General features: G+C 40.3%; 1 protein-coding gene across 15 annotated transcripts in view; it reads right to left on the bottom strand.

Moving 5' to 3' along the window:
- The window catches only part of celf4 (CUGBP, Elav-like family member 4), a 1,237,212-nt gene that overhangs the window by 191,598 nt on the left and 1,031,394 nt on the right, over positions 1-14,220 (bottom strand). For all 15 annotated transcript variants that reach the window (XR_009446241.1, XR_007247548.2, XM_048530893.2 and 12 more), the window contains exon 6: positions 10,996-11,139. Coding sequence is in view for 13 of the 15 variants with exons in the window: in XM_048530893.2 (XP_048386850.1) it covers positions 10,996-11,139 (144 nt within the window). In the remaining 2 variants the exon portion in view is untranslated. The remainder of the gene's footprint in view (positions 1-10,995; positions 11,140-14,220) is intronic.

The raw sequence follows: 14,220 nt of genomic DNA on the forward strand, positions 1-14,220 counted from the left end.
GTATACTCAATCTTCTTCGAACAGATCCTGTTTGGCTCTGTTCTCTACTACGTTCAATTCTGCACCATCTGTAAATCTAGCCACTGCCTGTGTAACCCCTCACTCCAGATAATCTATGAAGACTTTAAGCAGAAGAGATCTCAGTACAGACTACTGTTGGATCCCATAACCAACACTTGCCTGGACTATTGACAAACCTTACACCATTAACCTCCAGGTTCTATTGATAAGCCAATTTTGCACCTATTTCAAATTATTTCAACTGATTTTTTTATTTTTAGGTCCGACCTTTCCAGAAGAATGAATCAAAGGCTTTTCTTCAATCCAAGAACAGCAGAGTTTCATTGCTTTGCTCTTAAAATATGATGATAATTTTGAAAAGGGAATAATTGCAATTTCCTTGCAATCTTTCTGTTGTGTCAGCCTATTTCCCAAGTTTAGTTAATAGTCTTAATATAATTGAATATCCTTAGGATAGGAAGTGCTAGTAACAGCACAGCTAGAATTCCTGTCCATAATTATATAATGCATGGAAGAGGAAGTGTGTGTAATTGTGGCCGACGCAGGAGCTACATTTGTGTGCAGTGCCTGGCACAGTACCAGTGAAGAACCCAAAATAAAGAAAGCAAAAACAAAATACTGCGTTGGCTCTCTCTGAGAAATGATTAGATAACACAAAGGTAAGAAAGCAAATTAACGAAGAGTCATTTGAGGTCAGAGGGCTAATGCCATTGATTCAGTTTGCTTTGTTATAGCAGCTAATGCATCTCTCCAGCTGCTGATTCCTGCATCTCTCAAGTGGGGTCCAGCAGTCGATGGGAACACGAATAGGCTTGAGCATGTTTTTAACATTTACTTTGTGAGGAAATGATACATTACAGATTTTGCCACACACCACAGCAATTAGACTACTAACTTCTTTCCTTACCTTAGATTTAAAGCTTGTTGGCTTGTTATTCGTTTAACCAGGATTTGCTTTGCCTTCTATTTTCTATTGTTATTTTCTGCATATCTTGAAGATTTTCTATTCAGAGCGAAGCAGGAAATCAACTTAAAATCTAGCCTGAATTTAATTTTTTCCCCTTTCTTCGCAATTTGATAACACAATTGGCTCCAGTAGCTCAGAGTTTTGGGAAATGAAATTGGCAGGATTCCCAATCCTGATTATCAACTACCCCTTCTGGCAGTGCAGTTATTTGGATGTCAAGTGAAGATAGGCAAGCCTTGGCTTCAATGCTGCTTTCTCTGATGGTCAAATATCTTGTTGGAACTCACTGTCAAGGCTCACCATTGAAAGGCTGAGGCTAGGTCAAATTGTTGGAGGGTGTTCAGTGCTTTGAGGATAGTACACTAGCTCGAAAGAAAGGCAAGAGTGGAACAAATTGGCAGAAATGAAAGAGTAGAAAATAAACACCCCGCATTGACAGGAAAGTAACAGCAACCAAATAAATATTACTGTGCATGGCACGTTACGGATTAATTCAGGATGTAAAGGTTACCAGAGGATTGTGTTGATAGAATCGCAGTGTCAGTCTTCACACAGCAGCTGTTTCCTTGTTCTGGCACCTGATCAATACATGACATGAAGCCGCCTTCAAGCGATAACTATGATGTCTATGATGGGTTTGCATGGAAGGAATGTCAATGAAAACACATTTCACCCTGAAGGGAAATAGCAGACATGAAGGCCAAGGTATGACCAGGACAGGTGCCATGGGGTTAGATTTTGCCTGGGTTGTAAACTCAGTATTGCAGATCAGCCACCTGTGATACACCCAGCTGGAATAGCATGTAGAATGAATGATGGATTGTGGAGCGTGCCTGACAGTGGAGAACGCTAACATCTACAGTACAAAGGTCACAGATTCGATAGTCAGTTTGTGGGGATTTAGCCGATTACTGTAGGGCCACTAGCCTTGGGCTAGAGAAGAAAGGAATGGCAAATGAAAGAGTTTGACTGAACTCATGAATTCAGTCAAAAATGCCTGTCAGCAAATACTGGATGTAAGCAGCATCAGACAGTCTTCCCACTTTTTCTCAGACCACCTCGCGCACACCCCCCTCCACACACACACACACACACACACACACACACACACACACACACGCACACACACATGTGCACACACACACGTGCACACACACGTGCACACACACACGTGCACACACACACATACATACACACACAACCTCCTGTGACTCCTCCACATCTGACTTTCCTTTAAATTACTCCCATATGTGAAAAACTGTCAATTTGACCACTTGGTGACTATCACTGTTATAAGGAAACAGGCAAACAAGTAACTTTTCCAATAAGAGCAAAATACTGCAGATGCCGGACATCCGAAGTAAAAACAAGATGTGTTGGAAAACTCAGCAGGTCTGACAACATCTGTGGACAAAGAAACAGAGTTAACGTTTTGAGTCCTGTATGGCACTTTTTCAGAACCCAATGAGTTGCAAAGACAGTCATACTGGAAAATCACACATATTACAGAGAGTTGTGAATGCAGCCTAGTCCATTCATAAAAACCAGCCTTCCTTCCATTAACTCCATCTACACTTCACACTGCCTCGGAAACGCAGCCAACATTATCAATGACCCCTCCTACCCTGGTTATACTCTCTTCCACCATCTCCTGTTGGGGAGAAAATGCAAACGTTTGAAAACATGTACCAGCCGATTTAAGAGCTGCTTTTAAGAACTGGCACAAGGTTTGAATCTGTGCTTGAACAGTTCCAGTGAATAAGCTCTGTTTGCTTGGCATTCTCTTTACAGGACTTTCCATGCAGTTTGGTGAGAACATTGTGATGATAATGAAGAGGGGGAATCTCATCTAGTGTTTAATGACAAGATGATCTGGTGTTGTCTGTGTTATTAGCTTTTGGGTAAATGCGGGCTAGGACATTGAGGCGCATATGTCTCCTTTTAAAGAATGCAATGAATATATTTATGTGAAACAAGTTACAGTCTTAGTTTAATGTCTCATCCAGAAAGTGGAATCCCTAACCATCAAATATTATCTCAATATTGTACTATTATCTCAATATTGTACTTGAGTGTTAGCCTGGGTTACATTGTCCAAGTCTCAAGAGTGAGTCTTGAGCCGACAGCCTTCCAAGTGAGTTGCGAACTTATTTTATTTACTTATTCAGGGGATGAGGGCATCACTGGCCAGGAAGCATTTATTGCCCATCGCTAATTGCCGACAGACCCAACCACTTCACTGTTTTTCTGGAGTCACTTGTAGACCAGGCCTGGTAGGATGGCAGTTTCCTTCTCTGAAGGAGATTAGTGAGCCAGATGGGTTTTTCCTGACAATCAACAATGGATTCATAATCATCACGAGACCTTTGATTCCAGATTTTTCTGTCATTGAATTGAAATTCTACCATCTGGCAAGGTGGGATTCGAACCCAGGTTCCCGGAAGATTGCTGGGTCTCTGGATTAACAGTCCAGCAATAGTACCACTAGGCCATCGCCTCCCTGTGCAACCACTAAGCCAAGACTGACACCTATTGACAATGAGGGAAAAAAGTGTAAGTTTTTTAGTCCTTCTATTCATATCAGTAACATATAGTTATGGAAAGGTAAAATCACCAGTCTTACCAGACAACTGAACTGCTCTCTCATTACAGAAACTTGACAGGTATGGTTTAACCAAAGATACACCACACCTCATGTGAAAGTAGAGGTTGAGGAGAAGAGTCCTTCATGGTAACCTCAGCCGGTGAGGGAATCGGACCCGTGCTGTTGGTGTCACTCTGCATGGCAAGCCAGCCGTCCAGCTGACTGAGCTAACTGACACCCTATATGGTAATGACAATGTATTCTGTTATTTTCCCCAGACTTCCCTTCAAGCACGAGAATGAGCTAAATGTTTGAATCGTGCATGGGAGTCACAGAGGAAATGTACTGTTTATGCTGTATCCTAGCATCAGAAGTTTACAAAAATCCACCCGGCAGTATGAATTTTTCTTTGTTCCCCTGCATCACCTCCCTCCACTTTATATCCAAAAAATAATCTCCATGAATGGGACAAAGGTAAGTAGATAGCAGGCACGAGTGGCTCTGGAGATGCGTTTTTGAGTACAAGTGCAGTCAGGCACAAATTGCACTTAATCTAAGAGCACTTAAAATCAGATTTTATATCCCATCTGGCATTGTTACTGTCAAATTATTCTGTTGGTAAAAGCAGCTACAATCATTTAAAATAAATAGTAGTTTTAAATGTTGTGTTATTCATAGTCAGATGGATTTCATGCATTTCTCTCTCCATTTCTCTCATTGCCTTTGGATTTCTACAATCGCAATCAGCCCCATTTTGATCTGCCATCACTCCCCGACAACCCTAACAGAGAGCAGATCTATGGTCTGGTTAGATTATGCCAACTCTGTATTTACATAACCAAATGCAACTGATATGAATATGAATTAAAATGAAGAACTTTAATATCTCCAAAATTATTTTGTTCAGACCATAAGACGATAAGACATAGGAGCGGAAGTAAGGCCATTCGGCCCATCAAGTCCACTCCACCATTTAAATGGCTGATGGGCATTTCAACACCACTTCCCTGCACTCTCCCCATAGCCCTTGATTCCTTGTGAGATCAAGAATTTGTCGATCTCTGCCTTGAAGGCATCTAATGTTCCGGCCTCCACTGAACTCCGTGGCAATGAACTCCACAGGCCCACCACTCTGGCTGAAGAAATGTTGTCTCATTTCCAGTTTAAAGCTCAGAATCAGCTACATTTTGTAAATATATATACTGCTTTTGAGCTTCATGTGCCAATTGTTGCCTTTGGTTCTTTTCCGACTAGAAATCATCTATTTAAGTATATGCCATCTATACTGGCACTAGCTACTGTTCGTATCACATATTACCTTGGAAAGGCTGCTATATTGAACTTTTTTGTTTCTTTTATTTTTCTAATTTATGACCATGATTTTGTACTTTCGAAGTCCTGTGGTGCTAGACTTTTTATTTCTTTATTTTTCTCACTTTTTTCCACAAATTTGTACTCGAGAATCTGTACCTCGGATGGTGCACTAAGTGACCACCTGTCCACTGTACTGTGAACACATGTGACACTAAAGCTAATAAAATGTGAGGCTGGATGAACACAGCAGGCCAAGCAGCATCTCAGGAGCACAAAAGCTGACGTTTCGGGCCTAGACCCTTCATCAGAGAGGGGGATGGGGGGAGGGAACTGGAATAAATAGGGAGAGAGGGGGAGGCGGACTGAAGATTCAATTAGTTCATTCCATTGTCAGTTTAAGTGCTAAAGTGACAAGTAATGGTGGACATAATGAACTGACAAATTTTCAGAAAATACAAGCTATCGGATAGTATTTCTGCCATACAAGGAGCAATAAATTTGAGTTTTTAAAAAATATTGTGACTGTCACTTTAAAATACACAAAAATAATGGGTTTCTATTGGCTGAGGATATGGGCCAAATGCTGGGAATGGGACTAGGTCTGATTGGGATGTCTGGCTGGCACAGATGATTTGGGCCAAAGAGTTTTTTTCTGTGCTTATGTGACTCTACGACCAACTGATGAGCAGATTAAGAATTCTTTACAACACATTAGATGAAGAATCAGATTGTATGGAATGAGACAAATAAGGTTTCTGGCAGCAGACTCACTAGATGGCGCCTGCAGCATGACAGCTGATTCATGCTGTCGACACTGTAGTTAGCTGCTGTACCAGAATTAATTAGTGTCTCTGTTGCTGTCACACACTCTAATTCCCAAATGTTGCGTGTATATATGAACAGGGCATTTTTATCCAATGGAGAATAACGGGTTTAAGGATCACACAGAGTAAGATACTTTGGTTACAGTAACATTACTAGTGAATGAAGTTGATAATATTTAATTGTCACAGTAAATATGATTTGTACGGTCATATTAGCATCACCAATTACTGGTAGCCTCTCTGTCTCATGTGATTTTGAAGGGATCATAAATGCACTGCAATAAGTGGAGCTAACATGGACGGAATAAACTCCTCACCAACACACACAGTTAAATGATAATGTTTTGATCGATACTTTGTTCAGAAAAAAAGTTGAATTTGTACTCGAACTTTAGCAAGGGATTGGGAAATTAAAGATCTCCAAAACATCCGCTGTATAAATGTGATTTCTTACTCCAAGCCAGAATCAGAGAGCACTAGTTGAGAAAGGGGTTATTGGTATCATTACAAGTGTGGTGAAGACTTTAAAATGAACCGAATTTAAATGTTGCTTTACTATGTTTTGTTTTAATCTATCATATATTTTCAGGTAAACTTGTATGCCTTAATTGTTCACTCAAACATATACTGTCCAGAACAATGTGCAGCATCGTGATTCGAAGTGAAGCTCTTTCAACACAGGGTATTACATACTCTATCGAATATTTATATTGGATAGAGTAAATTTTAGGAATTAATGAGCAGAAAATCCTGAGAGGGATGTTGACTTCATCATCCTAATTCGTGACACGCACTCCTAGAACAAAACACTCTTCGAGTGCAAATGCATAAATTCTACCCTTAAACGTGCAGTACATATTGTGATGGCAAAAAAGTATTATATTATGATACAGAACAAACAGTACAAAAGGAACCCTATCATTCCTAGCACAGGTCATCAGACGTGCCTGGCTTTACCGTCGTTTCGTCCTCTACTACGGCTGCTCAGCATGAGGCATCTAATAAGGATTTCAGCAGTCATTGCTGCTAAGCGCTGCGCACTTACACACTTCAAACATTTTCTCACACAATAATTGGTAAGCCATTCACTTTCCACTGAAAGACATTCAGTTCTTTTCATCATTAGCTAGTCTGCAATCTCTACGCTGTTGAAAAGATATTGTGTAGTATCTTTGACAATGTCATCCGGTGTATTCTGTGCAGCTTATAGTATGTACTCATTTCATAATGTAACTAAAAATTGAATACGGTGCAGTGTATTTTATATAATGAGTGTTACGCAATGTCTACTGTAATGTCCATCTTCAGCTGTATACAACACATTGAATAATGAAAGATCACACTACGGCGTGCAGGAAGAATATTCCCTTGACGTCCTTAACTCAAAGTAATGAACACTTAAAAATTAACGGTGTAATGCTAATTTAATCATCCTTACCCAATTATCTCTCTAGATTGCAGGGAAACTTTGTGTCACACTTTGGCAGTTTTACCTCTGATACTTGCCTTCCAATTAATGTCAGATAAGCTGAGAAGTTTTCTTTGCTTGTAGTCTGCATGTTTCACAGTACTGTGTAATATCGTTCAATGCAAAAACAAAATACTACTGATACTGGAAATCTGAAGTAAAACTACTCAGCAAGTCAGGCAGTATCTGTGGAATGAGAAACAGACGTAATGGCTGGAATTTTATCCACCCTCGTGGCGTGAGCAACGGTGAGAAAGATAGAAAATACTATTTGCATGAAAAAAATTAAATTGTCAATTTCAAGAAAACATTTAATGATTTCCTCCTGAAGCCATAAGGGTTACTTCAGAATCTTGCTGTTTAGTGACGACTACCTAATTTACATATATTTGCATCTTCTGAAGAAGGGTCCACACCCAAAATGTTAGCTTTCTTGCTTCTCCGATGCTGTTTGGCGTGTTGTGTTCATCCAGCTCTATACCTAGTTATCTTTTCGTTCTATGCCACTTCAGTTCCCGTCTCCTGTTCCAAGAAACTAGATGGTGCAAATGCCTGATATGTAGATCAGCACGGATATCAAGCATATGGCCGTGTGTGAAAAGCAAAGGAGAGCAGTCCTTAGTGGAGTCAGAGTGCCATCAGTTGAGGGCTTGGTCCTGCCAGAGTCCTAATGATCTGTTTCCCTGCATTTGGCTGCAGTTAACGCTGCAGGTCTGGGGATGACATGTAGGTCAGCTAGGATGCTGATGTGGCATCAGTTTGGGTCTGGGTGGTGCTCAGTGGAGACAGAAATTCCAAAGGACTGCCATATCAGACATGAAACACAATCTCTGTTTTTCTCTCTCCACAGGTGCTGCCAGACCTGTTGAATTTCTCCAATACTTTGTGTTTTATTTCAGATTTCCATCATCTACAACATTTACTTTTATCTCAGTAAGGGCTGTCCTGCCAAGTCACTGAGTCAACTTGTGGATGGAGAGGGTGGCTGGGGGTGGTGGGGGGATGGGCTAAGTGTGTGAGGACATCAGTCCCAGGAGCTTGGTCATTAATAGGGGATTTATTGGGGGTATTCCATGGTGTCCATGGGAAAAGCGGGCAACTCTTCTGGATATGGACCTCAATGTGCTGGGTTGCTGAGGGAATGGTGACAATTGGCATAGTCAAAGCCTGGGCAAGGATCCCTCACTTGTTATGTTTGCAGACAGAGAAGCTCAAACTGGGGTGACTAGGGGATAGTTCTTCAAATGTGGCCTTCACAACATGCTTACACTTAAACCCAGGCTGGTACAGATTAAAACATTCGGTCTCTCTAACTATCTTCAGTACAACTGAAACTCCTGTGCTTGAGTCTTCTTTGATGGGGAAATCACAAATGTGGATGCAGTTTGAGATGTAGTCCACATTATAATGTACATATTCTATTTCCATGTACATTTTGACTGGGAGTTTGTTTCTTTCTCCCCTCCAACACTACTCTTTCTTTATGTATTCCATATCATTTTGAGCTAAGTCCAGAAGTCTAACTCTAGTTTATTTCTTGAATCTGGGATTACCGTCCTGTTACTATGATCCAAATCCACATCACTTTCAGCTGGAAAACCTCAGGCATTATTCAGTGCTGTCCCTGTCGGCAAGTTTACTGGGGGGAGATATTCAATTAAATAGGAAAGCAGTGGGTGTGGACCATACTGTCTTTCCAGCTGCATCCCAATTAGGTCCATGATGGACAAGCCCATGGACAGTTTTCCAACCCCACTGTCAACTGGCATTTTAGTGGGCAATTCATTCCCATTTAAAGGCCTCGCCCCACTACTGCTGGTATTAACCAACCAGCAGACTAGGGCTCTCCATAAGCAGATCTGTGTAGGGTTGCTTGTAAGCTGCTGGGGTGGGGAGTGGTTCCTGTGTTCAAAGCCACTCCATGCCTGATTGAAAGTCCCAATTTTGACAAGTGGTAGGGGTGTCTATTGAAAGCAATCTTCCTCCTTCATCGCCCACTGTGACTCTTGCTACCAAAGATAGGGTGCGGATCCTAAAATCCATTTTAAACTAGTGCATAAAACAAAGACTGTGAAGAAATACATGTTTTATGTCTGTTCAGCCCCACCTTCTCTGTAGAGTTAATTCTAAAGTCAGTGCTTCCTGTTACTTGGCCTCCAGAGATTGGACATTGTTGTGGCCTGAGCCAATATCCACCATCAAAAAATGGCTCAGTTCCAATCACGGAATGAAATAATATTGTTGGAAGCCACATGGCACATTGGGACCGTGCTGGTTATTTGAAACAGCTACTCAGTTTGATTCATGCTCCTGCGCTGTGCCCATAGTTCCTCTTCATGTCTATATATATCCAATTCCTGGTAGTTTAAGAATAGACAACGGCTTTTTAACATGTCTTACTGACAGTTGACATAATTCTGATCATTATGGGGTACTCACGACTGGGCATTTTTAAAAAATCAAGGGCGCTAAAAAAAATTCAAACTAGCAAACCTCATGTCACGCTGCAAGAACAGCTATGTGAGGTGTGGGTGGAATGACGAGGCACCAGCATTTTATTTTTGTTTCCTTGGTCTACCCCAATGCAACACAAACAGTGAACTTTTCATTTAAAATCCTTAGTAGTGCTCGTTATAGAACACAGAACATAGAACGTAGAACAGAGTAGAACGTAGTACAGAGCCTTCAGCCCACGATGTTGCACTGACCTATTATCCTACCAAGATCAATCTACCCTGCATGCCCTACATTTTACTATCCTCCATGTGCCTATCCAATAGTCGTTTAAAAGCCTCTGAAGTATCTGACTTCACTACCAGTGCTGGCAGCACATTCCACACATCCACCACTCTCTGTGTGAAGAACCTGCCTCTGACATCTCCTGTATCCCTTCCTCCAATCACCTTAAAATTATGCCCCCTTGTAATAGTCATTTCCACCCTGGGAAAAAGTTTCTGACTATCCACTCTATCTATGCCTCTCATTATCTTGTACCCCTCTATCAAGTCACTTGTCATCCTTCTTTGCTCCAATGAAAAAAGCCCTAACTCCCTCAACCTTTCCTCATAAGACCTGCCCTCCAGTACTGGGTGAAGGTAAATCTCCTCTGTACCGTCTCTAAAGCTTTCGCATCTTTCCTATAATGAGGTGACCAGACCTGCACACAATATTCCAAGTGTGGCCTAACCAGAGTTTTATAGAGCTGCAGCATAACGTCATGGCTCTTAAACTCAAATCTCCTGCCAATGAAAACCAACACACCACATGCCTTCTTTACAACCCTATCAACTTGGGTAGCAAATCTGAGGGATCCATGGACGTGGATCCTAAGATCCCACTGTTCCTCCAGACTGCTGAGAATCCTACCATTAACCCTCTTTTCTGCATTCAAATTCGACTTTCCAAAATGAATTATATCCAATCGTGCAATCAAGTCACTAAGTATTGTTACTATTATAAATGACAATAAGCTGTCTTGCAAGAAAATGTTTCCATGGCAACTATGCTACTTTAAATGGCGTGGGTATTTAAGCTTTTGAAGAAAAGATTACAGAAATCTACTATTTACAACTGCTCAATTATAATTTTCTGACTGGAATCTTTAACTTGGAAGAAAATTATCCAGATGTAATATATGGATATGTATCCATCTATAATAATTATGGATTTGAATATTAGTAACACTTTACTGAAAAAAATTATTCCTGTTCGAATTCAATTTGTCTGACATTTTCAGCGCCTAATAGTCAGAAACAACATGCACAGGCATTTCAGAAATTATACTCAGTTTTTTGTAATGATATAAGGTGATACTTACCGCTTGAGCATAGGCACCATATGCACCAAATTGGATTGCCATTGGGTTGAACATTCCCATTTGCCCTGCCATTTGCTGCATGCGACGCATTGTGCGTTCCTTGTCAGTGTCTGCAAATTTTACCACTAGGCTCGAAGATGCCCCCTGAAAAGCAGAAAGAAAATAAACTGATCAATAGAGGTGCCAAGCAGCATCACTGTGGCCCCATGTAACCTTACAATAGTCTCACTGAGCTCCTGTTACTTTTGCCTTTGATTTAGAACAGGAAAGTAACACTTTATCAATTTGTGAAAAACAAATTAGTGTTGAAAGCAGAAAAATAACAAAAAAACTGTGGTCCATTTTTTACCCCCTGACTTATCAGCCTATTATCAAGTTATCTGGACTGCAACACACCTTGACCTCTGGCCTTTTAAAATTTCATTTCAATAGTGTCTTCTCAAACAATCCTATTTCACTCCTGGGTTACTATGCAGTCAGTTTTTTCAGGCTCAGACTGCTGCTGTAGGTAATAAAAGATCACACTTCTGTTTACAGATCTGGAGGAGAGTTTTGTTTCCTTAAACTCTACTGGGATTGTGGCATTTGACAGTTGTGCACAGGGCAATCAAACTAGTTAATTATTCCAGATGGAACTCCAACACAACACTGCATGGCATTTTAAATATTCGTCATTTGAATCAAGCTGACTATTTTCATGGACAATCATGCAGTACATTATGCCTGAGATAGAACATAGCAATGGAATATGGCCTGCTCAATACAATTAACACCAACTATAATCCTGACTATTTGTTTCGACTGTGTGCAGTATTAGATGAATGGGTTAGAAATTCTTCTGGAGTCAAACCAGATGATATTGGGTTGACTGCTGGTGAAATGCAATGCCCGAAATTCAATTTGCTTGATCACAAAGAAATAGTTTATCACGAGCTGCATCCTATCGGGTATCATGTGTTTGTGTCGCTACAGGAGGTAAATTTCTACCCTATTGAGTCTTAACTGACATCGATAATTCTTTTAAAGTTCTGAGTAATATTGACATTTATAAATTGCATGAAACTGAAGCTGAAGTGTCAAACACTATTCTGTGGTAGCTAGATGAAGAATGAATGCCCACAGTGCAAAAGAGAAAAAAGACATTTTGGATGAAACATCAATGGTTACATGATGCTGATGCTGAGTCTGAGTTTCAAAACCCTTAAGTTACAGGAAAAAGGGGAACTTTGCAGTAGAAGAGACTGGGGATGGATTCCTTTTTTCAAGGTTCTAAAAGGAAATAAATTAGCGTTGGAGCATAGAATGGGGATGCAGAAAGGAGACTGTGACACATGCCGGATGAGCTACTTTGGGAATTTAGGAGGAACAATCAGAGGAAAAATAATTATGATTGCATTGTCAAAATAATGACAAGAAATTCTGAGGGAGAAGTTGGAAATTAAGAGCAAGGCAAAGACTTCTCGTCAAATGACAACTCGTTTGGTTATGTTATATACATTTCCTTGGAGTCCTGGGATTAGCTTTGGAGAACTGTGTTTTAAGAAGCTGTAAGAGAGACTCAAGGCAGTTCGTCAAAATGTCTTAGAATTTTACTGTGATACTAAGGATTAAAAAGAAGTCACAATATAAATTCAATGTATAAAACATTTGCATTTTATACAACACATCAATCTAATGATAGTTTGATACTTAAACTGAGTATAATTTTGATGAGAAAGTGAATATTTTCTCAACCACATTCTACCGTGGAGTGTTAACTGTTTGAATGCTTAATGAGCTTTTATTGAATTCCTCCCCATTGCTTCACTAAAGACACTGATCCATCCATTTTATTATCCTGCAGCACAATTTTGAAGCAGATGCAATTTGTTTTGAAGGAAGGGTTAGAGTGAGCCATGACTGAACATGACGGAACATCAATTATTATTCTGCTTGTACTTAGCATTAAACATGTAAGTGTCAGGAGTGCCAGCTCTTTTGCAATTAAAAAAAAACAGAAAATGTGGGTAACACTTAGGTCAGGCAGCATCTGTGAGTAGAGAAACAGCATTCATATTTTAGATCGATGACCTTTCATCAGACCCATCAAGAATGGGAGAACAAGTTTTAAGCAAGTAAAGAGGCAAGTTAAGTAAATCGAGGGTGAATGGATGAGGAACAGGGGAGAACAAAAAGAGGAATTCTTTGAATAGGATAGAAGGCAGGAAAAAATTAATGACAAAAAGGATGATGTGATAAATAAAATGCATTGGTAATGGGATAACAAAAGGATCAAACGAACATTTAGAGGAACACGAGCAAACTAAAATGAATGCTCAAAATCTGAAAAAGATTGTGAACAAAATATTGTGTAATCATTTGTTAAAATGACTTAAATGCTGCTGAAAAAGAAACACATTTTATTGAAGCTTTCTATTTTGCACATATAAAGCTAATTTGCCGGAAATATCAAAGCAAACACAAGCCAGCATTTATATTGTATGAGAGGAGTGGGCTGATGGGTTGGCAAATGGCTTTTGATTGGTAGAAGTGCTGACATGTAAATGAGAATGTACCAGTTACATTTTTCAAAATTCATTTACAGGATGATGCCATCACTGTCTGGGCAAGTGTCTATTGCCAAAGGACACTGTCTATTGTCTCGGCCAATAGTCCATTTATTGTGTGAAGAAAAGAGACACCCAAATTCCTGTGGGTCTGGAGTCACGTACAGGTCAGATCAGCTAGGGACAGCAGACTTCCTTTCTTAAAGGACATCAGTGACAACTGACAATGATTTTGTGGTCATCATGTGACTTTTAATATTGGAATTTTATGGAATCGAAATTTGACCATTTGCCATGGCAGGATTGAAATCCGAGTCCCCACAACATTAGCCTGGGCCTCTGGATTAATAGCTTAGTGATAATGCCACTCTGCTATTGCTTCCCCGATGTAAAGAGCCAGACAGTAGGCAAATACTTGTGCAATATCTGCAAGGTGGCGGCACAATAGATGTCCTGAGCCTGACCTCATCCACTCTGACTGTTTTTCTTTTCTTTCTTTACTTTCTCAGTTTTCTTGATTGTTTTTCAATCTTCTATTTTCCCTTTGAGCTTAGATTGGTGGCAGACTTCATGGACCTTGAGCGCGCCCAGCGCAGAGCTCGAGTGTTTGTAAAACTGGAAGCAGAGACAGAGAGTGACGGCGGCTGGGCCCGGTGTGAGACTGGATGACAGCAGCAGC

The sequence above is a fragment of the Stegostoma tigrinum genome, chromosome 1, assembly GCF_030684315.1.
Source record: "Stegostoma tigrinum isolate sSteTig4 chromosome 1, sSteTig4.hap1, whole genome shotgun sequence".
In the NCBI taxonomy this organism is placed as follows: Eukaryota; Metazoa; Chordata; class Chondrichthyes; order Orectolobiformes; family Stegostomatidae; genus Stegostoma; species Stegostoma tigrinum.